The 26,232-nt window shown below is 44.4% G+C and overlaps 1 protein-coding gene across 1 annotated transcript; it reads left to right on the top strand.

Moving 5' to 3' along the window:
• Positions 1–16,874: 16,874 nt before the first annotated feature.
• Positions 16,875–24,332, top strand: LOC103281450 (protein huluwa). The gene is made up of 3 exons (XM_008123040.3): positions 16,875–17,454; positions 21,655–21,862; positions 23,643–24,332. Exons 1-3 carry the CDS (start codon positions 17,047–17,049, stop codon positions 23,813–23,815), a joined length of 789 nt encoding a protein of 262 aa, XP_008121247.1. The 5' UTR covers positions 16,875–17,046; the 3' UTR covers positions 23,816–24,332.
• Positions 24,333–26,232: the final 1,900 nt, after the last annotated feature.

Genomic DNA, 26,232 nt, shown 5'->3' with positions numbered 1-26,232 from the left:
GATGGTAGTGTACTTTGTTTATAATATATATATGACAGAGGCTTCAATGTTGGAAAAACAAGAACAAGTTTATTCAGACACAGAGCTTAATGGTTACAGTATTGTTTCTCACGAAGAGGTTTTCTTATTAACAGTTACAATTCCAGAATAAGATGAATCAACTCTCTAAAATATTACTTCTTTTAATTAAGGTAGTTAAACATTACTCCTTTTCCACTCTTATACCGCAGTCACCCCTGTGATAAGCTATCACAGATTCTCTGTTCCTTACCAGGACACAGACGACATTAAATAAGTTACCAAACTTATTTTAAACCGACTCAAAATGAACAATTGAGTCTCCTTGATCCCCTCAACCTAGGATCAATCTTCCCTGTGCCTCATCAGAGCACAGACTGACTCTTTTTTTAAAATTCTGCACTTCTTCAACAAAACGGCAATTGGCTCTGCCTACTTCTCTATGGCAACCAGCCTCTGAGTGCTGAGAGGCAATAACTGTAATACTTACCCTTTTAAAACATAAACACACAATTAAACATAACATCTGTAAACCAAAATTTCGTACTTCATTACACCCCATTTCTTAAGATTAGCTCTGTATCTCGTGGTGCCAAGGCACTATCTGTTCAGCGCCTTCCAAGTCGCCCAGTCTTCTGTGTGCCCAGAAAGGAGTTTCTCATCTGGTATCAATTATGGATTGAGGTTCCAGGTTTTAGCCTACCACTTTTGGACTCTCGCTTGCTGAGGTGTTCCTGCAAGTGTTTCTATAGATCTTATGAAGCTGTTTCTTGATTTGAGACGTTGCTGTACTGACATATCCAAACAGAGGATGGGCTGGATATGTCACTGCCTTGGTCCTTTCATTACAAGCTGCTACTTCCCAACGGACGTCAAGTGGTGCAATACCGGCTAAATAATATAATTCCTCCAGTGGTGTTGGGCATAGACATCCTGTAATAATGCGGCATGTCTCATTAAGAGCCACATCCACTGTTGTAATGTGGTGAGATGTGTTCCACACTGGGTATTCATATTCAGCAGCATAGTAGCCAAGCGCAAGGGCAGATGTCTTCACTGTGTCTGGTTGTGATCCCAAGGTTGTGCCAGTCAGCTTTCATATAATATTATTTCTAGCGCCCACTTTTTGCTTGATAGTCAAGCCGTGCTTTTTATAAATCAGGGCACGGTGCAGAGTAACTCCCAAGTATTTTGGTATGCTGCAATCTCCAATGAGATTCTAGAAGCAACTTGCAGTATTGTTACAGGTGAAATCTGACAACGCAAAATCAAATGGGACTGTTCCGTCCCCCAGGACGATGGTTTGCCTTACTTATTGGTCGTTTGTTTGTTTTCCCTCCTTTGCATTTTGTTTCAGCCTCTGGCTGCAAAAGCCCAAGAAAGGTGGCTTGAAGTCTGCAAGAGCTGGCTGCAGTTTTCTTTGCAATGATTGGTCAAAGAGTACAACATCTTAGGACCGCCCTTTTTACCAGGGTCTAGTCTCCATTTTAGAGTTTCATTCTGGCTATAGTCTTCCAACGTGCTGGAGCTGTGCAAGGCTAACTGGGACAAATCATCCTCAAAACCAGGCCAATCTAAGCCTATCCAAATTAGATAAGTATTGAATTATACTGATCTGGAATAGGAAATCTAGTTAGAGGAGCAGGGTTATTCCATCGCTTCTAGAACTAATCTTTGCTGTAAAGATAGGGAAGGAAAGAGTTTCTCCTTCTAATATAGACAGCGTGATTAGGGTATAGTGGTTTTATAATCACCTTTGCCTTCTGGAACCAGGGATAATTCTGCAACTAAAACCTATGGAAATTTGTTTCATTTTCTGCAACTTTAAGATCTGTGCCAGGTTTACAACCTTGTATGAATAAACATCCTTTTTTGAAGTTCTCCAGACTCAGTCGTTCAATATTTTAGGACAGCTTATAGGGATTTGCAGTTCGCCCGGATAAAGGACGGCACGTTTCAGCTTTATAGTTTTTTTTTATTGTCTGGCGGACGGCACAGTTTTGAGGACGATCAGCGGTTTTCCGCTTGAGCTAGCCTGCACGGCCATAGAGACTTTGATTTTGTTGGTCTGTTGCAGTGAAGCTTGCTGCCATTCCTTCAGCCTCTGCAGTATCCTGCTCTTCAGCTGCGGCTGTTTCTGCAATTGCACGGCTGTGCAAAACCCAGCAATCTACCCCGAGCTCCTTCGGTGGCAGGTATCGAGCCGCGGAGCTCCAGCAGCAGTCTTTGGGCTCACACAGAGGTGGTGAGTCCAGAAGCACCAGGCCGGGACCCAGATAAGCCTGGCAACTCCAAAAGAAAGTTCTGGCTGAGTCTTCACAGTGGCTAGGATCTCGGCCGGGACAGTCGCCCGGCGGTGGTGACCTGCCTCATGGTCCGGCGGTGGTGACCTGCCTCATCATCCTGCGGTGGTGACCTGCCTCATTGACCTGCGGCGGTGACCTGTCTCATCATCCTGCGGTGGTGACCTGCCTCATTGACCTGCGGTGGTGACCTGTCTCATCGTCCTGCGGTGGTGACCTCCCTTCACAGCGGGGAGGAGGCGTCTCTTCTCTCCTCCTTTCCAAAGCCAGCCTCGGTGCTCCTTCGGCGGCAGGCCTCGAGCCGCGGAGCACAAGGTGCTTGAAAATTTGGCGAAGTCGCCATTTTGGCAGTTTACGTCACTCGGGCAAGGGAGGTATCAAGTGGCAAGTTGCTGTCAGTTGGCATTTTGCAGCTTGCCTACCAAAGTTTGGCGCCAAAGGTCACAATCTTTGTAAAGTATAGTTACTTAGTGATATATATTGCTATGGTTAAGTGCTGTGAATTGTATTATATATTGAATTTGCTTTTATTGTAAATTTACTTGCAGGTATATTGCATTTGCCTTTGTTGTAAATTTACTTGCTATTAAGAATACATAATGTCTATGCAATTTCAAGATGATGCAGATGGTATACCTCCTTCTGAGGCTGAAAGTAGGAATGAAAGGCCCCAAAGGATAAAGCACCCTTCAGCCAAGATGCTAGCCCATCTAATAGATGAAAAGGAGCTCCTCCATGTGAGGTTAGGTTCGGCATGGGAGCGAATTGTAACATTAATGGACAGAATTGAGAGCTTGGGTATTACAAGGGTGCCATCCATATTACAGACAGACCTTGAAGAGACCTTCGGTATTTGGAGGGGTTTGGTGTCTAAGATAGTCCAGGTCCTCGAGCGCATTAACGCCAAGGATTCAGAGTTAGAAATAGTGAGTGTCTTAGCTGACACTAATGAGAAAGAAAATAAGGTGAGGGCAATTCTAGATGCCTTGGAATTTAGTTCTCCATCTGTTAATCTAAGGTCTGAGCCAAAAGGAAATCAGTCTTCCTTATGCAGCCATGAGACCAATCTTTTAAAATCACCTGCTGTGGTACTTAGTCTTAAGTCCAACCGCTCTAGCCAGGTATCTAAGCTAAGGGAGTGTGCATCATCTAAACATAGCCACTCTAGCAAGTCTTCTGCTGCTGGGAGTGCCATCTCTTCCCTAGCTGCCTTGCACATTAAGGAGGCTGCACGTCTAGAGCTAAAGAGCAAGGTAGCGGGGGCGGAGGCTGATGCTAAGGCAGCTGATCTCACCCTTCCCTTTAAAGAAGAAGAGCAACGACTGCAAATAGAACAGGCCCGTAGACAAAGCGAAATGCAAATAGAACAGGCCCGTAGACAAAGCGAAATGCAAATGGAACAGGCCCAAAGGCAAGGTGAAATAGAAATGCTTAGAATAAGGATGGATGCTACTGCCAAAAAGGTAAGGGCTGAGACTTTGGCCAAGGCCCTAATTGAGCCACTCACAGAAGAAAATGTAAGTCAGTTGCCGAAGCAGGACCCTTCTTCCAAGGTGCTTGTGCATCTTAATAGCTTAAACAGCCAGTTTTCGGATGAGGAACAGGAAGACTTCTCTCCTTACCCAGAGCAGGGCCCCAAAGTCACTTTTGAGTTTCCTGCAGAGCAGAGCGTCATAGCGGGGAGCTCACCCTTGCCCGAGCTACCTGTGCCTCCTGCTAAATCCCTAGGTCAGTCAATCAGGGCCTCAAGGCCAAGTGCTAGTTGGCCCTTACAGACAGCTGCACAGGGAGCCACCGATTCGTCAGTGGTCGATGTCATCCCTCCAAGAGGCCAAAGGTTGACGCAAGGTGCACGGTGGGAGTCCACTCCACAACAGCAAACTCCTCAATTGTTCCCTTCAACGCCAGAGTCCCAGCTTGTCTCCATCATCAGAAGCCCCAGAAGAGATCTTAAGGACAAGGGTGTCGAAAAGTTTTCGGACAAGCCTGAGGAATTTCTTCTCTGGAAGGCCACCTTCCAGAGAGCAATCAGAGACTTAAAGTTATTGCCTGAGGAAGAACTGACTCTTCTGGCTGCATGGTTGGGCCCAGCCTCATCCTCACAAGTTAAGAAGATCTACGCAGCCCACGTAGCCGATCCCGACAAAGCCCTGGAAAAGGCCTGGGCCAGGTTGCAGCAGAGGTATGGGGCCAGCACAGAGATTGAAGCATCTCTTATGGACAAGCTCCAAAGGTTCCCAGCTTTGAAACTCAAAGACTTCAAACTCTTGTGGGACCTCAGCGATCTCCTTACGGAATTAGAGTCGGCCAAGGAGAATCCAGAACTGCCCGGTTTGAAGTGCCTCGATCAGCACCTGTCCCAGAGGCAGATCTTGACCAAGCTGCCCTTCACTTTGCAAGAACGCTGGGGACAGGAGGTCTTCAACTACAAGGAGGCCCACTCCCAGGCATACCCTCCATTTTCTCATTTGGTCCAGTTCATCACCAGGGCGGCCAGAGAAAGGAATGATCCGCAGACGGGCCTCCCCACCTTATACCAAGGGACCCAGCCAGAGAAGGCACCTAAAGTGGAGAAAAAACCATCCAGAGAGGCCAAAAGACCGGTTAGTGTTAAGGCTGTTGAAACTCAGCACAGGGCCAACGAATCCAAGTCAGAGGTGAAGGAGGTGCTCTGCCCCATTCACCAAAAGCCTCACAGTTTGGCCAACTGCCGGGAATTTGGCAAGAAGCCTTATAAAGAAAGACAACAGATTGTACAGAAGCTGGGCATATGTTTTAGGTGCTGTGGAGCAACTCCTCACTTTGCATCCAACTGCAAAGAGGACGTCAAATGCGCAAGGTGTAACAGCCTTAAGCATTGCACCGCGATGCACAACTCTGACGCTGTCTCCCGCGCCAAAGGGGACACGTCTTCCAAAGAAGGGTCATCTACTGAAGCCACCAACATGCAGACCGCGTCACGGATGCAGGAGGATGCTCCATCGGTCGCCTGTACTGAACTATGCTCTGACGTGCACCAGTTCAGAGTCTGCCATCCCATCTGCCTAGCAGATGTATATCCAGCCAGAAGACCTTGGCTTAAAAAGAGACTTTACGTGGCTTTGGATTCACAAAGCGACGCCTCCCTGGCGACTCCAGAGTTTTTCCAACTGTTTGACATAAAAACCCAGACGGTCGACTACACCATGTCCACCTGTGTAGGGAAGAAGAAGTTGCAGGGTCGCATAGCATCCGGCTTTGTTGTCTCCTCTTGTGACCAGAAGAGACTGTTCGAGTTACCAGACCTCATTGAGTGTTCCTCTATTCCCCGGAACAAAAGGCAGATTGTCACCAGAGAAGTCGTGGAAGCCCATCCTCACTTGCGAAAGCTGAAGAACGCCTTACCTGCTTTCCGTCCAGATGTGGACATTGCCCTTCTGCTTGGTGCGGACTGTCCGAACTTGTTCTATGTGAACGACCAAGTTAAGGGACCTCCAGGGGCGCCCATTGCTCAGCTGCTACCACTAGGCTGGACAGTTACAGGCCCAGTGTGCATAAATAGGATGCACCCTCCATCGTCGGTGGGCACTCGTCAAGCGCACGTGCTTCAAGGCAGTCGCCCCACACTAATGCATAGCTGTTTGAGTCATATCTCGGTCTATTGTCAGGGGATAACACCAGAGTATTCTTCCATCTTTGAAGTCTCCGAAAGGGATGAAACTACAGCGCTTTCCAAAGATGAACAGAGGTTTTTAGAGATCATGAACTCTCAAGTTTCCCGGAGTCCCGAGGGAAATTGGATAGCCCCTCTGCCTTTTAAAGCAGAAAAACCCACTTTGCCAAACAACAGGCATGTGACAGAAAATAGACTCTGGTCACTGAAGAAGAAGATGCAGAAAGACCCCAAGGTGTATGTGGCTAATAGAATCAACAACATTCTATCCAGTTCTACGCCTAGCCAGTGGCACCATGTCGCCACCAGCAACAACCCAGCTGACATCGCTTCCAGAGGAGCTTCAACTCAACGAGTGTTAAGTTCAAGTTGGCTGACAGGCCCCAGATGCTTGACCGAAGTCAATTTTCCATCAGCCTTTTCTCCCACCGATAATACAGAATTGCCCGAGTCCGTTCCAGAGGTGAAAGTTTGCAAGATGACCACAGAAATCAAGATGGGCCAAAGATCTTGCCTGGAACCACACCGTTTTGAATGTTTTTCGGAGTGGCACAGTCTTCTTAGAGCAGTTGCTAGGCTTATACATCGTTTAGCTTGCAAAGATAGTGAGCCTTTACAGGTCCAGGATATGATAAAGGCTAAGAGCGTCATATTCAAGTCAGTACAGAGATCTGCTTTCAAGCAGGAAATAGCTAGGCTAGAGCAAGGGCTCAACATCCCTAATCAAAGTCTTCTAAATGAGTTAAACCCATTTCTAGACAAGGAGGGTATTTTGAGAGTTGGAGGAAGGTTAGCCAAAGCTAAACTCAAGGCGTGCATAAAAAACCCCATCATCATACCCCCTAATAGTCACACTGCATTGCTGCTCGTTCGGCATCACCATGAAAGGATCCATCATCAGGGTAGAACTCTAACTGAGGCAGCCCTTAGAAATGAAGGTCTGTGGGTAGTTAATGCCAAAAGGTTGGTCAACAGTTGTATTTTCAAATGTGTTAAATGCAGGCGCCTTAGGCGAAACTGTCAAAGTCAGTTGATGGCAGAACTACCTCAGGATAGGACTTTGACAGACCCACCCTTTTCCCATGTGGGAATCGATGTGTTTGGTCCTTGGGAGGTTGTCACTAGGAAAACCAGGGGTGGTGTTGTAAATAACAAGAGGTGGGCAGTTTTGTTTACTTGTTTAGTAATACGAGCTGTCCATATAGAAGTCATAGAAGGGATGGACACTTCATCATTTTTAAACGCATTAAAAAGGTTCATAGCCCTCAGAGGGCCAATTAAGTCAATTCGGTCGGACTGTGGCACCAATTTTGTAGGTGCGACCAAAGAACTCAATTGTGTGTCTAGGTTTGGGAGAGACCCAAAGGTTCAGAACTTTACGAATACTGAACAAATTATGTGGACTTTCAATGTTCCTCACGCCTCCCACATGGGTGGTGTTTGGGAGAGGATGATTGGTATTAGTCGCAAAATCCTTAATGCCATGCTTTTGAGTCATAGGTCATTGACGCATGATGTTTTGGTGACACTTATGGTGGAAGTTACCGCAATTATCAACAACCGGCCGCTGGTTCCCCTTACCAGTGACCCTGAGAACTTACAACCACTGACTCCTGCACTTATTTTGACACAAAAGGTGCCAGGATGGAAGGACATCATGTTGCCAGTTCCGGACGGAACTCACCGTGCCCTGTGGAAACAGGTGCAGTCCTTGGCCAACCACTTTTGGAAAAGGTGGAAAGCTGAGTACTTAAGCCAGCTTCAAGCTAGAAGAATCTGGCAAAGCCCACAGGACAACATTGAGGTTAACAACGTTGTGTTGTTAAAGGACAAAGACTTGCCCCGCCATGCATGGCCCATGGGCATTGTATTAAAGACCTTTCCTTGCCCGGATGGTAAGGTCAGGAAAGTTCAATTAAAGACTTGCAACAGAGACAAAGTGTCCATTTTGGACAGACCAATTAGTGACCTCGTGTTGCTTATTGGAGATGTTTAAAGTTCTAGTGTTTGTATTGTCATATGTGCAAAGGTGTTTGTATGTTTTTGAGTGGTAAATTCCCACATCCTGGGAATTTAAGCGGGGAGTGTTCCGTCCCCCAGGACGATGGTTTGCCTTACTTATTGGTCGTTTGTTTGTTTTCCCTCCTTTGCATTTTGTTTCAGCCTCTGGCTGCAAAAGCCCAAGAAAGGTGGCTTGAAGTCTGCAAGAGCTGGCTGCAGTTTTCTTTGCAATGATTGGTCAAAGAGTACAACATCTTAGGACCGCCCTTTTTACCAGGGTCTAGTCTCCATTTTAGAGTTTCATTCTGGCTATAGTCTTCCAACGTGCTGGAGCTGTGCAAGGCTAACTGGGACAAATCATCCTCAAAACCAGGCCAATCTAAGCCTATCCAAATTAGATAAGTATTGAATTATACTGATCTGGAATAGGAAATCTAGTTAGAGGAGCAGGGTTATTCCATCGCTTCTAGAACTAATCTTTGCTGTAAAGATAGGGAAGGAAAGAGTTTCTCCTTCTAATATAGACAGCGTGATTAGGGTATAGTGGTTTTATAATCACCTTTGCCTTCTGGAACCAGGGATAATTCTGCAACTAAAACCTATGGAAATTTGTTTCATTTTCTGCAACTTTAAGATCTGTGCCAGGTTTACAACCTTGTATGAATAAACATCCTTTTTTGAAGTTCTCCAGACTCAGTCGTTCAATATTTTAGGACAGCTTATAGGGATTTGCAGTTCGCCCGGATAAAGGACGGCACGTTTCAGCTTTATAGTTTTTTTTTATTGTCTGGCGGACGGCACAGGGACAATGGCCTTCCTTCAGTCAGGACACTATACTTTTCCTATACTTGTTTTCTGCTGCCCTGCAGACTAGGACACGGAACAATGGCTTCAAACTACAGGAAAGGAGATTCCACCTGAACATCAGGAAGAACTTCCTCACTGTGAGAGCTGTTCGACACTGGAACTCTCTCCCCCGGGCTGTGGTGGAGGCTCCTTCCTTGGAGGCTTTTAAGCAGAGGCTGGATGGCCATCTGTCGGGGGTGCTCTGAATGCGATTTCCTGCTTCTTGGCAGGGGGTTGGACTGGATGGCCCATGAGGTCTCTTCCAACTCTACTATTCTATGATTCTATGATTCTATGATTCTATGATTCCTGATGCAGCCCAGAATTGCATTGGACTTTGGAGCTGCTGCATCACAGTATTGACTCAAGTTCACCTTGTGATCTACTATGGGCCTTTCCACATAGCCATATAACCCAGAATATCAAGGCAGAATAACCCTCAATATCTGCTTTGAATTGGGTTATCTGAGTCCACACTGCCATTGTTGAGGACTAGCCCGGAGGGGAAGTAAAGGAGAGAATTCCAGGAGAGCAATAAAACAAGCCTTTTATTGTTATCACAGCTGATGATAAGGCAGAACAGCCGTAGGAACCCACTCTAGTGGGTCTGTACCATGCAAATGGCCGTCGCAACATGTGCATAGCAAACAAAGAATTTATATCTCGGCTTATCTAAAATTGACCAATGGCTGAGGGTCTTCCTCACCTTCCACACCTACTTGGCACAAGTGATACCTGTCAAAGACAGAACGCCACCAAATAGAGTACAACACAGTTTATTGAGGTTACAGAACTAAAAAAAACCCATAGGAAACAAAGGACTAGGCAAACACTTGTCTTCAGTGTGAAAAGTAACAGAAACAGCTTCGTTTGAATTAAAACGGTTCGAAAGAATAAACCGGATTAAACAGGAGTTTAATCCGGATTAAATCAAAAGTGCTTACTTCAGCCTGGCAATTTAAACAAACAAAAGTTGGTAAACAGAGGTCAAAATGAACACAAAAAGCTGGCAGCAGATTCCTCTCTGCTACTCAAGAGCTACAGATGAGTAACTCAGGCTGTTTACTCCTCCGTGCAACGAGCGAAATCCGGGTCCAGGCACATCAATCAGGGTAACGGCGGTCAGCAGGGTCCCAATCCGGTCCAAGGTCGAAAGCCAAGTGCAGATGTCTAAAGTTCCACAAGTTCCACCGATAGCCACAGAAAGGATAGTCCAAGGTCGTAGTCAGTCAGTCAGTCCAGCGTCAATCCAGAGTAGGTAATTAATGTCCGTCAAAAAGACGACGGAGGTCCAAGCTATCAAGATTAAACACAAGTTGCACAGAAAAACCCCACACAGTTCCTCCCGCCGTCTATGCCCAGTGTCCTTGGTAACTTACGTATCCAGCAACGAATCACACCCGTCTTCAGGAAGTTCCCCAACAAGAGCCCAAGCGTTCGTCCAGATTACCTTGCCCAACGCAATTAGCCATTGATCCTAAACCCCATTTTATCCCAGTTCATAACTCCTCATCGCTGTCAGCTGCTATCCTAATTCCAGGTGCCTCATCATCATCATCCTCATCAGAGCTAAAACACCTTTGACTACGCCCCACAGCATCCCCAGCTGTGGATCCCGCTCCATCCCTCCAGCCCGTCCATGGGTCCGATCCTGCAACCCGCCAATTGCCTCCCATGCTATCATTGCCCGTGACACCCAAATCCTCCCTCACACGAGTCCACTCCATGTCATCCTCCTCTGAGCTAACCATCTCTTCCTCCATTCCCTCGGTAAAACCCTCAAATGAATCTTCATCTGTTGGTTCTGCAAATAAGTCCCGGAGCCGTTTCCTTTCGCGCTCCTCAAAAGAGTCTGACTCTCGAGGAGTCTTACGACCCCGTCTCCTAGTATCGGAGCCAGAAGGCTCAACCATAACAATACCTGTGACCTCACTTGTTGATTTCAATCTAACTTTTGGTCTTGGAACTTTCTGGAGAAAGGCACCAGCTCACAGGAAGGGAGGGAGGGGCATGTGCAGAGGCAAAGCTACATAGGCAAAAGTTTACTATTTTCTGGCTTATGGTCCCTACACCATATATCCCAGTTCAATGTGGATTTTATACAAATGTGTGGAAGGGGTCAAAGACTCCTAGATCCCTTTCACATGGATCATTGTCAAGCCAGGTGTCACTCATCCTCTATCTATGTATTTCATTATCATTATTGTCATTATTTTGTATTACTTTGCAGCTCTTCCTATCAGGAGGCTCTTCCTAATGTCGAGGTGGAATCTCCTTTCCTGCAAGTTGAATCCATTGCATTGTGTCTTATCTCTGGAGCCACACAAATAAGCTTGCTGTCTTCCTCGAAGTGACATTTTGAACATTAAGGTCAAAGCCGTGGTCCTTCACCTTCTTTTACATGAAAGCTTTGCAGACCTAGAAGAAAACTATTTACCAGGAATGATGTGCACAGCTGGAATGGATCCCTGTTCTAAAGAGGTTGAGTTGCTAACGGATCAGAACCCCATAATAAGCCTGCTCTGCTCAGCAAAACATTTGCAAGAGGAAATGTTTGCAACACACCTGCCCTATATTTTACCTCCTGGAACATTGGGATTTCTCAGGGAGGGAAATTCCTCCGCCTTCCAAAAATGTTGGTGTTTCAATGCCAAGACTTACAACTATACATACAATATGATAATACAATATGATAATATTAATTATGTTATATATTACATGTAATATTTCTAATAATATTACAGTATGATGGTATAGTACAATAGTTACATATAATGCTATTATTGTGTATGCTAATATAATACTTTGTATGTACATATATAATTATATATAATATAATATATATAAAACACTATCTGTGAACGGCCACGCGTTGCTGTGGCGTTGTCTGGTGGTGTTGGTGAGAAATTGTTGAGGTCGTGGTGGTATTGAATGTCTGTTGTATGGTTGTCTTTATGTTTAGTATGCACACTGAAGTGGATTATATGGCAGTGTGGAGTCAAGATAATCCAGTTCAAAGCAGATAATATAAGATTCTAAATGGATTATATAGATGTGGAAGGGCCTTGAGTCTACACTGCCATATAATCCAGTTAAAATCATAATCTGTGGAAGAGACCTAAGTGAGGCCTAACTGTGCCTGTCCCCTGGGCTGAGTAGGTTGCTAGGAGACCAAGTGGGCAGAGCTTAGCCTTCTAACTGGCAGCAATTGGATAAATTCCTCTCCCTGTAATTAGGACTTTATTTTTCTTTTCTTTTTGTTGTGTCAACCTAGAGGCGTGGATGATGGGTTGTGTTGTCAAATTTCAAGGTTGGGGGGGCCTGTAGTTTTGTTGTTTTGTCCGCTGCCCTGATGCCATTACTCTTTTATATATATAGATATAATCAATATTATTGTATTGTGTTATTATATTGTATTACATTACAATATTACTATCAATATTATATGTATATACATTAGATTATATTATTATAAATTATATTGTCCATTATATACAAAATAATACACACATATATACATATATACATATACATATACAGTAGAGTCTCACTTATCCAACACTTGCTTATCCAACGTTCTGGATTATCCAACGCATTTTTGTAGTCAATGTTTTCAATATATCATGATATTTTGGTGCTAAATTCATAAATACAGTAATTACTACATAGCATTACTGCGTATTGAACTACTTTTTCTGCCAAATTTGTTGTTTAACATGATGTTTTGGTGCTTAATTTGTTAAATCATAACCTAATTTGATGTTTAATAGGCTTTTCCTTAATGCCTCCTTATTATCCAACATATTCGCTTATCCAACATTCTGCCGGCCCGTTTATGTTGGATGAGCGAGACTCTACTGTATTATAAATTATATTGTCCATTATATACAAAATAATATATATCTATATATATAAAAGAGTGATGGCATCACGGCAATTCACAAAACAACAAAAGTACAGGCCCCCCAACCTCAAAATTTGACAACACAACCCATCATCCACGCCTCAAGGTTGATACAACAAAAAGAAAAGAAAAATAAAGTCCCAGTTAGAGGGAGAGCAATAATTTTTTTATCCAATGGCTGCCAGTTTAGAGGGCTAATCTCTGCCCACTTGGTTGCCTAGCAACCAAGGGACAGCCAGGTTTCAGTTAGGGGACAGGCAGATTTAGGCCTCACTTAGACTTCTTCCACAGATTATCTAATTTGCACTGGATTATATGGCAGTGTAGACTCAAGGCCCTTCCACACAGCTATATAACCCATTTAGAATCTTATATTATCTGCTTTGCACTGGATTATCTTGCACTACCATATAATCCACTTCAGTGTGCATTTTATACAGCTGTGAAGAGGGGCCTCCGATAATCCATTTCTGAGCAGATAATATAAGATTAGAAATATACAGTAGAGTCTCACTTATCCAACGTAAACAGGCCGGCAGGATAAGTGAATATGTTGGATAATAAGAAGGGATTCAGGAAAAGCCAATTAAACATCAAATTAGGTAATCGTTATACAAATTAAGCACCAAAACATCATATTATACAACAAATTTGACAGAAAAAATAGTTCCATGCTCAGTAATGCTATGTAGTATTTACATACTGTATTTACAAATTTACCACTAAAATATCACAATGAATTTAAAACACTGACTGCAAAAACATTGATTATGAAAAGGCAGACTGCGTTGGATAATCCAGAACATTGTATAAGCGAATGTTGGATAAGTGAGATTCTTCTTTAATATGAAATAATTACTGGGATAGAATAATGCAGAACAATATAATCTCTAAAACCAGGACAGTAAATAAACAGGGGAATTCCACACAGGAAACAATCAGGGCCAGCTAACACCTCCCAACAAAGTATTCCCATCATCAAAGTCTGGCAAATCCTGTTTTCTCAGGGTCACAGACAGTAGAAGCACATAAAATATCGCAAACAACACCACTCTGAAAACAAGGGAATTCCAGACAGGAAACAATCAGGGCCAGCTAACACCTCCCAACAAAAAATTCACTCAGGGAGGAAACAGCCAGGCTTTAACGCTGCAAGGCCATTACATCCTAATCATTTTTCCTAATTGCAGCATTCATACTTGCCTCCAACAAACAAAAAAAAACCCAATCAGAAATATTGTATATTCACAACATTTAGGAAATAATATCCCCTGATGGCGCAGCGTGTTAAAGCGCTGAGCTGCTGAACTTCTGGACTGAAAGGACACAGGTTTGAATTGGGGGAGCGGAGAGAGCCCCCACTGTTAGCTCCAGCTTCTGCCAACCCAGAAGTTCGAAAACATGCAAATGTGAGTGCATCAATAGGTACTGCTCCGGCGGGAAGGTAACGCCGCTCCATGCAGTCATCCCACATGACCTTGGAGGAGTCTACGGACAACGCCGGATCTTCGGCTTAGAAATGGAGATGAGCACCAACCTCCAGAGTCAGACACGACTGGACTTAATGTCTGGGGAAAACCTTTACCCTTGACCTTAACTACCACCAATTCCTCAATACTTTATTTCCCATACCACCATACTTCGCCACAGCAACGCGTGGCCGGGCACAGCTAGTATATATATATATATATATATATATATATATATATATATATATATATAATTTTCAGCATAGCATGTTATGGGTCTTAAGGCTGGAAATAAATTAGATTGGTAAAAAAAAAATGCAATTACTGTATTATTCTACTCATTATTTCCTCTGGAAAGCTGTGTGAATTTTCAAAAATGTTGCCATGTGTTGTCAAAGGCTTTCATAGGTGGGTTGTTGTGAGTTTCTGGGCTGCCACCTCAAAAAGCAGGGCCAGCTAACACCTCCAAACACAGGATTCCCCCAGGCAGGAAGCAGCCAGGCCTTGAAACTGCAGGCCGTTCAATGCTAATCAAGGTGGCAAATAACAGCATTCACATTTGCCTCCAACAGACAAGAGTTCTTTCTCCCACCCTGGGAGTTGCAGTCCAACCGCACCTGGAAGCCTGCATAAGTTGCACTCAGTGAGCAAAGATACTCAAGAGTTCAAATTTAATGACTGTTAACAAGAGATGCTTTTCTAATGGACAAGTAGGTAGATATGCATGAGATTTTTCTATAGTCCTGGCCTGTCAAGATCAAGGGTTCCTGGGCATGTGCAGATGCACCGCTATCTGCTTGTCTCTTTCAAAAAGTATGCAAAATTACTGTCATGAAATGAGCTAGTACTTTCAGCAAGGAAAATAAATTATTTCAGGCTGCATCATGGAAATCTCATGCAGAAATTGTCTTCCCATAAATATATGTCCTGAACAATAGAAATAATCTCTAGCTTGTGTTATCGAAGGCTTTCGTGGCTTGCTGTGAGTCTTCCAGGCTGCATGGCCATGTTCCAGCAGCATTCTCTCCTGATGTTTCGCCTGCACCTGTTGCTAATGGCATCTTCAGAGATTCTGCTGGCAGTGAAGCAAGTGGAGTGCATAAATGAAAGAAGCATTGTCTGTTTGAAGCACGTGTGGATGTTGCAGTTAGCAAGCTTGAATAGCATTGAGTGGCCTTGCAGTTGCAAAGAAAGATTTAAAAAAATGTGGAATTGACTATGGAAAGGCCTGGATTGTGACTATGGATGGCGTGACTTTAATTGAAATGTTTTTAAAATGTTTAATAATGTCAGTTTTTAATGTTATTTAATTTTAACATCTGTATTATATGTTTTAAGGCATTGAATAGTTGCCTCCATGTAAGCCAACTTGAGTCCCCTTCGGAGCAGAGAAATGCGGGGTAGAAATAGAGCCAATAAATAATAAATAAAGTCAATCAGTGAGGGTATCTGCATACAGATAGCCTGGTCTCTATTGCCTGGAGGCATCCTTTGTCTGGGAGGTGTTAAAAGGCACTTGATTGCTTGCTGGGCGCTGGGCCTCCCAAACAGAGGATGCCTCCAGGCAACATCAGCCAGGCTAACCTTATGCAGATACCCTCACTGCTTGACTTTGAAGCTTCATGGCTACTCGTTGCTGTTCAAACATGCTAATTGCAACATTCACTCTTGCTTCACACAGACAAGGATTCGTTCTCCCACCTTGGACATCATTCCACAGAGGATGCCTCCAGGCAATAGAGGCCAGGCTACCTCGCTGATTGACTTTGCAGCTTCATGGCTACTCAATGCTATTCAAGCTTGCTCATTGCAACATTCACCCTTGCTTCAAACAGACAAGGATTCTTTCTCCCACCTTGGACATCATTCCACAGAAGATGCCTCCAGTCAATAGAGGCCAGGCTACCTCTATGCGGATTCTCTCACTGATTGACTTTGCAGCTTCGTTGCTACTCCGTGCTATTCAAGCTGGCTAATTGCAACATTCACTCTTGCTTCACACAGACAAGGATTCTTTGTCCCACCCTGGACATCGTTTCACAGAAGATGCCTCCAGGCAACAGAGGCCAGGCTACCTCACTGATTGACTTTGCAGCTTCGTTGCTACTCCGTGTTATTCAAGCTTGCCAATTGCAACATCCACACTTGCTTCACACAGACAAGAGTTATTTCTCCCACCCTGGACATCGTTTCACAGAAGATGCCTCCAGGCAACAGAGGCCAGGCTACCTCACTGATTGACTTTGCAGCTTTATGGCTACTCAGTGTTATTCTACCTTGCCAATTGTAACATCCACACTTGCTTCACACACACAAGGGTCCTTTCTCCCATCCTGAACATTATTCCACAGGGAATATCTACACTCCACTCTGAAGATGCCATTAGCCACAGGTGCAGGTGAAACGTCAGAAGAGAATGCTGCATAGAGGTCAAAAAAACTCACAGCAACCCAATCACCATCTTATTCAAGCAAACTAGAGAATTGGGGTAAGATGTCACCGGACTACAACTCCCATCACCAACCTGGGCCCTCCAGGTGTTTTGGACTCCCAACTCCCACAATTCCTAACAGCCTACCGGCTGTTAGGAATTGTGGGAGTTAGAGTCCAAAGCGCCTGGAGGGCCGAAGTTGGCCCATGCCGGCTCCGGAGCATCAGAAAACAAGCCTTGCCCATTCTTCCTCCTCCATGTGATATCCTTTTTGATATTCAGACCTTCTTTTCTCCCAGGGAAACATCTCCAGATCTTCAGCTGCTCCTCAAAGGGCTTCATGGCTTCCAGGCCAAACGAACCCAGCTGCAGGGGCTCAAGACTGGCCGCCTCCCATAGAGAGAGAAATAGACAGAGCAAAGATGGAGCCCTGGCTGGGAGTGCAGGAGCAGCTTGAAGCCCTGGGACGTTCCCTGCGTGGCCTGGTGGCCCTGATCCTCTCGTGTCTTCTCCTCCTCCTCCTCCTGAGTTGCTCCTTCCTCCTCGGATGGCGGCCACGTCCCAGGGGAGCCCGTATCTCAGGAGAACCTTCTCCGCAGCTTCTTCAAGTAGTTCCGCACAAAACTAGGAACGGGGCCACCACCAAGCAGGCCCTGCAACCGTCCAGAAGAGGGTCTTCAGCCTATCCAATGGCCGCTTCATGCTGCATGACCCACGGATGTAGGGGGAAGACCCTACACCCAAAGAGGCACGGGCAGGGAACAGTGGCCTCCTCCAGTGACGTTGCCTTGGTGCCCCCCAACTCTCCCGTCACCACCTCCGGGACTGGGGTGAGTAACTGCTGGGGCTGAATTGGGGGGGGGGGAGAAAGGACAATACCGCAGCCCCCAAAGTACGAACAAGTGAGCTTCTATAGGTTCAATGTTGTAAGGAGCTAATAAACGACTGCCACCAATTGGTAAAGATGCAACCACCAAAGACTCAGGGAGGAGACCTTTTCCTTTTTTTCTCTCTTCTTCTTATTCACTTTAGATCAGGGGTCCCCAAACTAAGGCCCGGGGGCCGGATGTGGCCCTCCAAGGTCATTTACCTGGCCCCCGCCCTAATTTATAATATAATATTTTTATATCCGTTTTAATAATACAATATATTGTATATACATATGATATTGATAATAATATTATCATTTTATACAATATAATAATAATAATACCATATAATATTAATTATATGTTATAACATATAATATTACAGTATAGTGGTATAGTTCAATATAGTAATATATAATGCTAATATTGTGCTGTGCTAATAATATAATATATTGTATGTACATACAGCTGCTCTGAGTCCCCTTCGGGGTGAGAAGGGTGGGATATAAATGTAGTAAATAAATGTAGTAAATGAATAAATAAATAATTTTGGACCTAAGCTCGCCCAAAGTCTGAAATGACTTGAAGGCACACAACAACAATCCTAATTACCCTGACTATCTCATTGGCCAGAAGCAGGCCCACACTTCCTATTGAAATCCTGATTGGTTTATGTTGGTTAAAATTATTTTCATTTTTAAATATTGTATTGTTCTTTCATTGTTACTGTTGTTCTGCACTACAAATAACATATGTGCATAGGAATTTGTTCGTTTTTTTTCCCCAAATGAAAATTCGGCCCCTCAACAGTCTGAAGGATTGTGGACCGGCCCTCTGCTTTAAAAGTTTGAGGACCCCTGCTTTAGATGGTAGCATAACTTGGTTTATAATATATGCGACAGAGGCTTAGATGTTGGAAGAACAATAACAAGTTTATTCAGGCATAGAGCTTAGTGGTCACAATGTTGTTTCTCACTTGGAGGTATTTTTATTAACAGTTACAATACTAGAATGAGATGAGTCAAACTCCCTAAAGTGTCACTTCTTTTACTTAAAGTAGTTAGAACTTCTTTCTCTGCTACTTTTAAACCCGCAGTCACCCCTGTGATATACGATCACTGATTCTCTGTTCCTTACCAGGACACAGACTACATTAAATAAGTCACCAAACTTATTTTAAACCGACTCAAAATGACCAATTGAGTCTCCTTGATCCCCTCAACCTAGGATCAATCTTCCCTGTGCCTCATCAGAGCACAGACTGACTCTCTCTTTTAAACTCTGCACTTCAACAAACCTTCAGTTGGCTCCGCCTACTTCTCCATGGCAACCAGCCTCTGAGTGCTGAGATGCAATAACTGTAATACTTACCCTTTTAAAACACAAACACACAATTAAACATAACATCTGTAAACCAAAAATTCGTACTTCATTACAAATGTGTTGTCGAAGGCTTTCATGGCCGGGATCACAGGGTTGTTGTATGTTTTCTGGGCTGTATGGCCATGTTCCAGAAGTATTCTCTCCTGACGTTTCGCCCACATCTATGGCAGGCATCCTCAGAGGTGGTGAGGTCTATGGAGAAACTAAGCGAGGAAGGTTTATATATATCTGTGGAAAGTCCAGGGTGAGAGAAGAACTCTTTGTCAGTTGGAGGCCAGTGTGAATGTTGTAGTTAATCACCTTAATTAGCATTGAAAAGCTTCATCTCCTGGCTTTTCCTGCCTGGGGGCATCCTTTGTTCAGAGTCATTAGCTGCCCCTGGTTCCCATGTGTGTTGCTTTTTACTTACTGTTCTGATTTTTGAGTTTTTTTTTAACAAGCATGTCGACAACTTCAACAGAAAGGAAGACACCATGAAAATGAACAAAATCTGGCTACCAGTATTAAAAGGGAAGGATGGGTAACTATCCCTTTAAGGGAGAGATGGGAAATAGAGTAGACCTTTTGGATTTTGAACTAAAGTACCTCCGTCTCCTAGTGCAACTCTCATTGAAAACCTTTTAGGGAAAGTCCAAGAGAAAAGGAATGTGCTGAGGTTTGGGGTTAACATGTCAGCAGCTTTGCTCAGTTCTCGCCTGCCTTGATGCATAAAATGTAACATCTCAAGGACATCATTGAATCACCCTGCATTGCAACTAAAGACTGTAAGAAGTTACTGTCCTTTGTTTTCCTCCTTTGATGACAATGTAACTTTTGTTCTAAGAACCAAACTCAGCTTGATCTGCACATGGAACAGCCATGAGCTGATCAAAATGCGAATGTATACATTTGTACCCATCCTAGAATCCTAGATCTGGAAAAGACCGCAAAAGGCCACCCAGTCTAATTCCCTAGCACACAGTTCAAATATTAAAATCTTTGAAGCTGCAAGGCCATTCAATGCTAATCAAGGTGGTCAATTGCAAGATTGACATCTGCCTCCAACAGGCAAGGGTCCTTTCTCCCTCCCTGGACATTATTCCACAGATATATAAATCCCACTTGCTTAGTTTCTAACAGATCTCACAGCGTGTTGTCGAAGGCTTTCATGGCCGGGATCACAGGGTTGTTGTATGTTTTCTGGACTGTCTGGCCATGTTTCAGAAGCATTCTCTCCTGACGTTTCGCCCACATCTATGGCAGGCATCCTCAGAGGGTGTGAGGTCACTTGCCTTGTTTCCAACAGACCTCACAACCTCTGAGGATGCTTGCCATAGGTATGGGAGAAACGTCAGGAGAGAATCCTTCTGGAATATGGCCAGACAGCCTGGAAAACTCACAACAACCCAATGGTTCTGGCCATGAAAGCCTTCGACAATGCATTAAAATCTGGGTTGTCTCTCAAAGGCAAAGTTAGTCATCTTTTGGGTACTATTTCTGGTATTGCAACCTCAACAGAAAAGTCTGTGTTCCAGAGCATCCCAGGCACATCTGGAGAGCTGACCATCATCCAGTTCCAGGCCAGGGCAAAGGGTGGAATTACGAGGGTTGAATGAAAAGTAACACCTCCACCTTCGTAACTCCTCAAGAGATGGCAGTCCTGGTCTGCGGCAGGTCCTGGCTTGTTCAGTAGACTCTCCTCTACAGTTCCATTTGGTGGGAAGCCTTAGCATTGAACGGTTGTGTTGTGAAAGTGCGAAGTATGGAACCCTGCGCAGACAGGGAAGCCTTAGCATTGAACGGTTGTGTTGTGAAAGTGCCAAGTATGGAACCCTGCACAGACAGTCGGTCAATGAGACTTAAGCAAGGTGCAGTCACTGAATTCTTGAGAGCAGAAGGTGTCACCCCAAAGGAGGTTCATCAGAGAATGCAAGTTGTTTATGGTGATTGTGTTGATGTGAGTCCTGTGTGTTGTTGGGCAAGTAAGTTTAAAGATGTTGAGGTGGGAACATCTGACTTGCGTGACAAACAAAGAGTTGGACATCCTGAGACAGCAACCACCGGGTTTCACAAGCAAAAGGTTGACAGAAGGATTCAGGACGATCGTCATATCACTCAGAGAGAAATTTCAAGCATAATCGGCATTCACAAGAATGTGTGGGCCACATTATTGCTTTGCTTGGCTATCGGAAGATTGTGAGACGCCGGTTGCGGAAACAGAGTGCCGACTTCTTCCATGACGGCTTCGGAAAACTTGTTCATCGTTGGCAGAAATGTATCCAGTTGTCTGGTGATGATGTGGAAAAGTGCATAGTGGTAGTTAAAGAGCACATTCTAAGGATTATTTCTGCATTTGAGTTATTAAAATATTCCCATCCAAACCCAAGTAACAAAGGTGGAGGCATTACTTTTCATTCAACCCTCGTATCTGTGCATTTGGTTTCTTTTGATGATACATTTCTCCCTGTTGGGATTAATTGTGTTAGTTTTGACCTGGCGGGAGCTCCAAGAAGGAAATAGAGGTGTATCTCGTTCTTGAACATTGGAATACATTGTGTTAGTTTTGACCTGGTGGGAGCTCCAAGAAGGAAATAGAGGTGTATCTCGTTCTTGAACATTGGAATACATTGTGTTAGTTTTGACCTGGCGGGAGCTCCAAGAAGGAAATAGAGGTGTATCTCGTTCTTGAACATTGGAATACATTGTGTTAGTTTTGACCTGGTGGGAGCTCCAAGGGGGAAATACAGGTGTATCTCGCTCTCAAGCATCCCCTTTAGCTCAATGTTGTTGCCTTGGTAGGGTCTTCCGGACGGAGCCTTTGCCGGCAGCTGCTTCACCAGCACCCAGGAGAAGGTCCGGGGCCCTACCACCACCTGTTCTGATCGGGTGCCTTTTGAATACAGCAGTAGCATCCGGGGTGAAGGGCCTTCGAGGGCCCCGTTCACTTCTGGAAACTTCACGGCGACTCCAGGGCCAGGTCTGGACACAGATTTCGGAGCCAGTGCTGGTGAGTAGCTGCAATGGGGAGCTGGACAAAAGGACCTTCCTTGGTGAGAAGCTCCAAATACTTTTCTCAGCGTTGATGAGTTAGATATGGATCTGCAGGAAGTCCTGGAGTATACCCATTCCACAGGTGAAAATAGGGACATGTGTGGTCATGCAACATGTAATTGTGGGCAAGGTGGCAACGAAGAAAACATGAGCTAGCACAGAAGAAAGAAACATGGGATTAATCAAACATTGGATGGGGAAACAAGGATTCAGAAGAACGTGAGGAAGAGCTGGCCAACACTGGAAGGGATTGAGCAGAAGGGTGAAGGGAGTTGGACTAGATGATTCTCTAAGAATCTAGGATTCTACACTTGCTTAACAAATGGCATATAAACCACTTCTGTTATGGAAGGGGAAAAGATTCCTCTTTATCTATTGAACTTCAGAGTTAGGGTATACATATACCCCAACATACAGTCAAAGCATTCCTGGAAGACCTCCATCCAACTCTCTCCAAGGCAATGTAGTCAAATACATCTTACATTGAAAACAATATTCCGAATGCATTCAGGTCACACTGGGAGGATCCCATTGGGGTAACGGGTTGGTCACTATGAGAACAAAATGTTGGATGGGAGACGGTCAATAGACACCCGCTTCAGCTGTGGATTGTCATGGGTTTGGACTTCAGTGGTTCTCAACCTGGGGTCTCCAGATATTTTTGGCCTTCAACTCCCAGAAATCTTAACAGCTGGTAAACTGGTTGGGATTTCTGGGAGTTGTAAGCCAAAAACATCTGGGAACCCACAGGTTGAGAACCACTGGGCTAGATAGTCTTCAGGATCCCTTCACACTCTTCAAGGAGATAGCAGTAAAACTAATTACAGCTTCCTAAGAATTGGGCAGTTTTCTAGTCTTGACCTTCAGTGCCACATTGTTCCCATAGAATCTGCATTTTAAGTCTTCCTTGTTCCCTCTTGAGAAACATTTCTTGACCGAATGCGCTTTCCCCTTATCTGACTTTGGTTACTTTGCATGGATGGGGAAAAGTAAGGAGTCAATAAATATATTTATTTATACCAGGCATGGGTCAACTTGATCCCTCCAGGTATTTTGGACTTCAACTCCTAACAACTCCCACAGTTTGTACATTGTTTTCCTTTCCATCTCATTCACAATTAACGTTAATATTGCTGTCATAGCCTCGCCGCTCTTACTGTACTCCATTCCTACCTAACTTGCCTTTCTCTGATTCTTTTTCTTTCTTTTATCTTGGTTAGGATTTGTTTGTATAGTACTTTCTTTTTCCATTTGAATCAAATGGAGTTTTGTTGGACCAATAACCCTCTTATTACTGCTTTCACAGCATCCCAAACAACCTGATCAGGATGAACATATTTTGAGTCAACTTTCAGATAGTTTTGCATTCCCCTTTTGAGCTTGACTTTGATTATGGAGTCTTTCAGCATATAAAAATAGGCCACTTGTAGTAAGGATAAGAGATAAAAGAGAAATAATCACAAATATGGAACAGGTTTGAAAATTATTTGAAAATTATGTACACAAAGCTTTATAAAATGACCCAGGCTGACACAAGGGGAATTGATCAATCTTTGGATCGTTCTCTCCAGAATGAAAATGAGCATCTTTTGGGTTTGGCTGGCAAACCCATTCCCAACACATCTCACAATAGCATTATCTAGGCCACATTTTAGCCCATTTTCTTTGTAAGAAACTTGTATGCTTTGATGGGTCTGTTTGCCTAGTAGTAATGGAGTGTTGTGTGTATCTTGCAGGTGTCTCTGTCCGGATCCTGTCGTCGGACGGTGATGGAAGCCCTGACACGTCTCTCTTTCCCCGACGGCTGTCCGGACGCTTTGAGTGGGACTATTACGACCCCAGCTTCGAGAGGAAAAGCCAAGCCCACCCCCAGCCCCCTCCCATCAGCAGCAAGCAATACTGGCTGTAGCCTCAACGGAGTGCGGATGGGATCGAAAGAGACGCCAGTCCTGTTTCCCGTCTGGCGAGGAGTCCTGTGCCTCCATCTGTTGCCTTTGACTGCTCAAGGAAACATTCCCTGTCCCTCTTGAATGTCTCCGATTTGGAACTAGTCTTTTTCACACCCCATGAAACACATCGATCGATGCTTGGCTGCAAGCCTTTCGTGTACACACATGGTGTCGGCATCAACGCACAACAGTTTAGCCCATCCACTATGTTCCCTCCAAGCAAAGGAACTGCTTCACCAACACAAGGCACAGATAGAGAATCCATACCTTCACCTTGGATTGCCCACCTGATAAAGAAGCTGTGTCTTAAGTTGAATTATTGGGACTTTGTCACTCTCACGTACTCGGTTGCACTTTATTTGCACAATGGACTCTTGTCTCCACGAAAGTGGGTGGATGGGAGGGAAACAGCTTCCATGTACCAGGTTTGATTTCTGTCCTCTTGAGTTTGCACGTATTAAAAGATGCTGGAAGTTTTGTTTTTGACTAAGTATGCGTAGGTTAAAGGTTTTCCCCTGACGTTAAGTCCAGTCATGTCTGACTCTGGGGGTTGGTGCTCATCTCCATTTCTAGGCTGAAGAGCCGGCGTTGTCCGTAGACACCTCCAAGGTCATGTGGCCACTGGCATGACTGCACGGAGCGCCATTACCTTCCTGCCGGAGTGGTACCTATTGATCTACTCACATTGGCATGTTTTCGAACTACTAGGTTGGCAGGAGCTGGGGCTAACAGTGGCCGCTCATGCCACTCCCGGGGTTTGACCCTGGGACCTTTCGGTCTGCAAGTTCAGCAGCTCAGTGCTTTAACACACTTTGCCACCGGGGCAATTTTCAGCCCTCTTACTGGCTGTTAAGATTTGTGGGAGTTGAAGTCCAAAACACCTGGAGAGAGGGCCGAAGTTGGACCATGCCTGACCTAACCTTACAAAACACTACTTGATGGTGAGAGGTCTACCACAGTGGAATATGGACTGCCTGGGAATTCAGCAGTCTCCTCCTTTGGAGGTATTTAAGCAGAGGCTGGATGGCCATCTGTTGGGAGGGCTTGGATTGTGTCTCCTTGCTTGGCAGAATGGAGTTGGACTGGATGGCCCTTGGGATTCTAGGATTCTAGTCATAGGGGAATTTTTATAGGATCCTGAACAAAACCAAGTCTCCCTGTATTTTTGTGGCAGGGCCAATGAGTTGTAGAAGGCAAACCAGACCATTGTAGTGAGCGAGGTTGATGGTTTTAAAGAAGCAGTGCAGTATAGTGGAGTACTGGATTCAGAGTCTGGGGTCACTTGGCCATGGAAACCCCTTAGTTTACCTTGCATAGGTTTCACTCTCTCAGCCTCAGAGGAAGGTAATACAGGCAGCCCTCCATGTTTGCTGGGATTAGAGGCACACTTCTCCTGTAGAAGTGGAAAATCACAAATAATAACATGGCTGTTTACCAGAGAGAACACCTCTTAAGGATCCCCGACTGGAAGTTGATCCTAAAGGAACAAGAAAGTCCCAAGAAAGATATTCTCTCTAGAAATCTAGGTCTCCCAACACAACTCTATGAGGAACATCTGGCAGAAGTTGACCATTGAGTCACACCTGAAGGAACTAGAGATTTTAAGAGAACATTTCAATAAAATCTGTAAATAGCACTATGTAACAAAATTGTTAGAACTTCCCGTTCCTGGTTTGAAAGTGTTATTTCCTGTTTAATTACATGGTATTTAATATGAAAGTAGTTTTTATACTCCAGAAACTTCATTTTTGTGGCTGCCACAAACTAGGTTGAATTGGTTGACTCTATGAGAGAGTCATTGAAAAACTATAACCAAATGTGCTATAGCAGGATGTCCCACAAAAACAAAGTTTTTGCAGTTCAGTAATTTTTTCCCCATGTTTTTTATGATAGAACCAATTAGGAAATGACATTTATAACCCAGGAACAAGAATAGTGTTACGTAATGTAATCAAATCCAGAAATGTGGAGGGCTGGCTGACTGCAGTGGGAAAACCCTTGATAACAAAATGCTAAATGTTGACTTAATAGCCCATAGCAATTGGAGCATCAGAATAGGATCCTGGGAGACGAGAGTTTGGATCCCCACTCAGATACAGAAACTGATTGTGTTGTTTGTCTTCAAGTTCTTTGTGGATTTTTAGGGCCCTAAGGCAAAACTACCACAGGGTTTTCTTGGCAAGTGGGTTTGCCAACATATCCTTCCGGAGGCTGAGAGAATGTGACTTTCCTAAGGTCACATAATGGGTTTCCATAGCTGATCACAGATTTGAACCCCTTTCTCCAGAGTCCTAGGCCACACTGGCTTCCTTGTAATCCAGTGAGGGAGTCTCATTCTCTCAGCCTCAGAGGAAGGCAAAGGCAAACTTCCTTAATA

The sequence above is a fragment of the Anolis carolinensis genome, chromosome 2 (genome assembly GCF_035594765.1).
Source record: "Anolis carolinensis isolate JA03-04 chromosome 2, rAnoCar3.1.pri, whole genome shotgun sequence".
Taxonomy (NCBI): Eukaryota; Metazoa; Chordata; class Lepidosauria; order Squamata; family Dactyloidae; genus Anolis; species Anolis carolinensis.
This window is presented reverse-complemented; position numbering and strand designations above follow the sequence as displayed.

What these genes read in the sequence shown, in the direction of transcription:
- LOC103281450 (XM_008123040.3), top strand. Translation starts at nt 17,047, where the DNA reads ATGGAGCCCTGGCTGGGAGTGCAGGAGCAGCTTGAAGCCCTGGGACGT. An exon ending in TCACCACCTCCGGGACTGGG is followed by an intron (nt 17,455 to 21,654) that starts GTGAGTAACTGC and finishes TTGCCTTGGTAG; the next exon opens with GGTCTTCCGGACGGAGCCTT. An exon ending in AGATTTCGGAGCCAGTGCTG is followed by an intron (nt 21,863 to 23,642) that starts GTGAGTAGCTGC and finishes TGTATCTTGCAG; the next exon opens with GTGTCTCTGTCCGGATCCTG.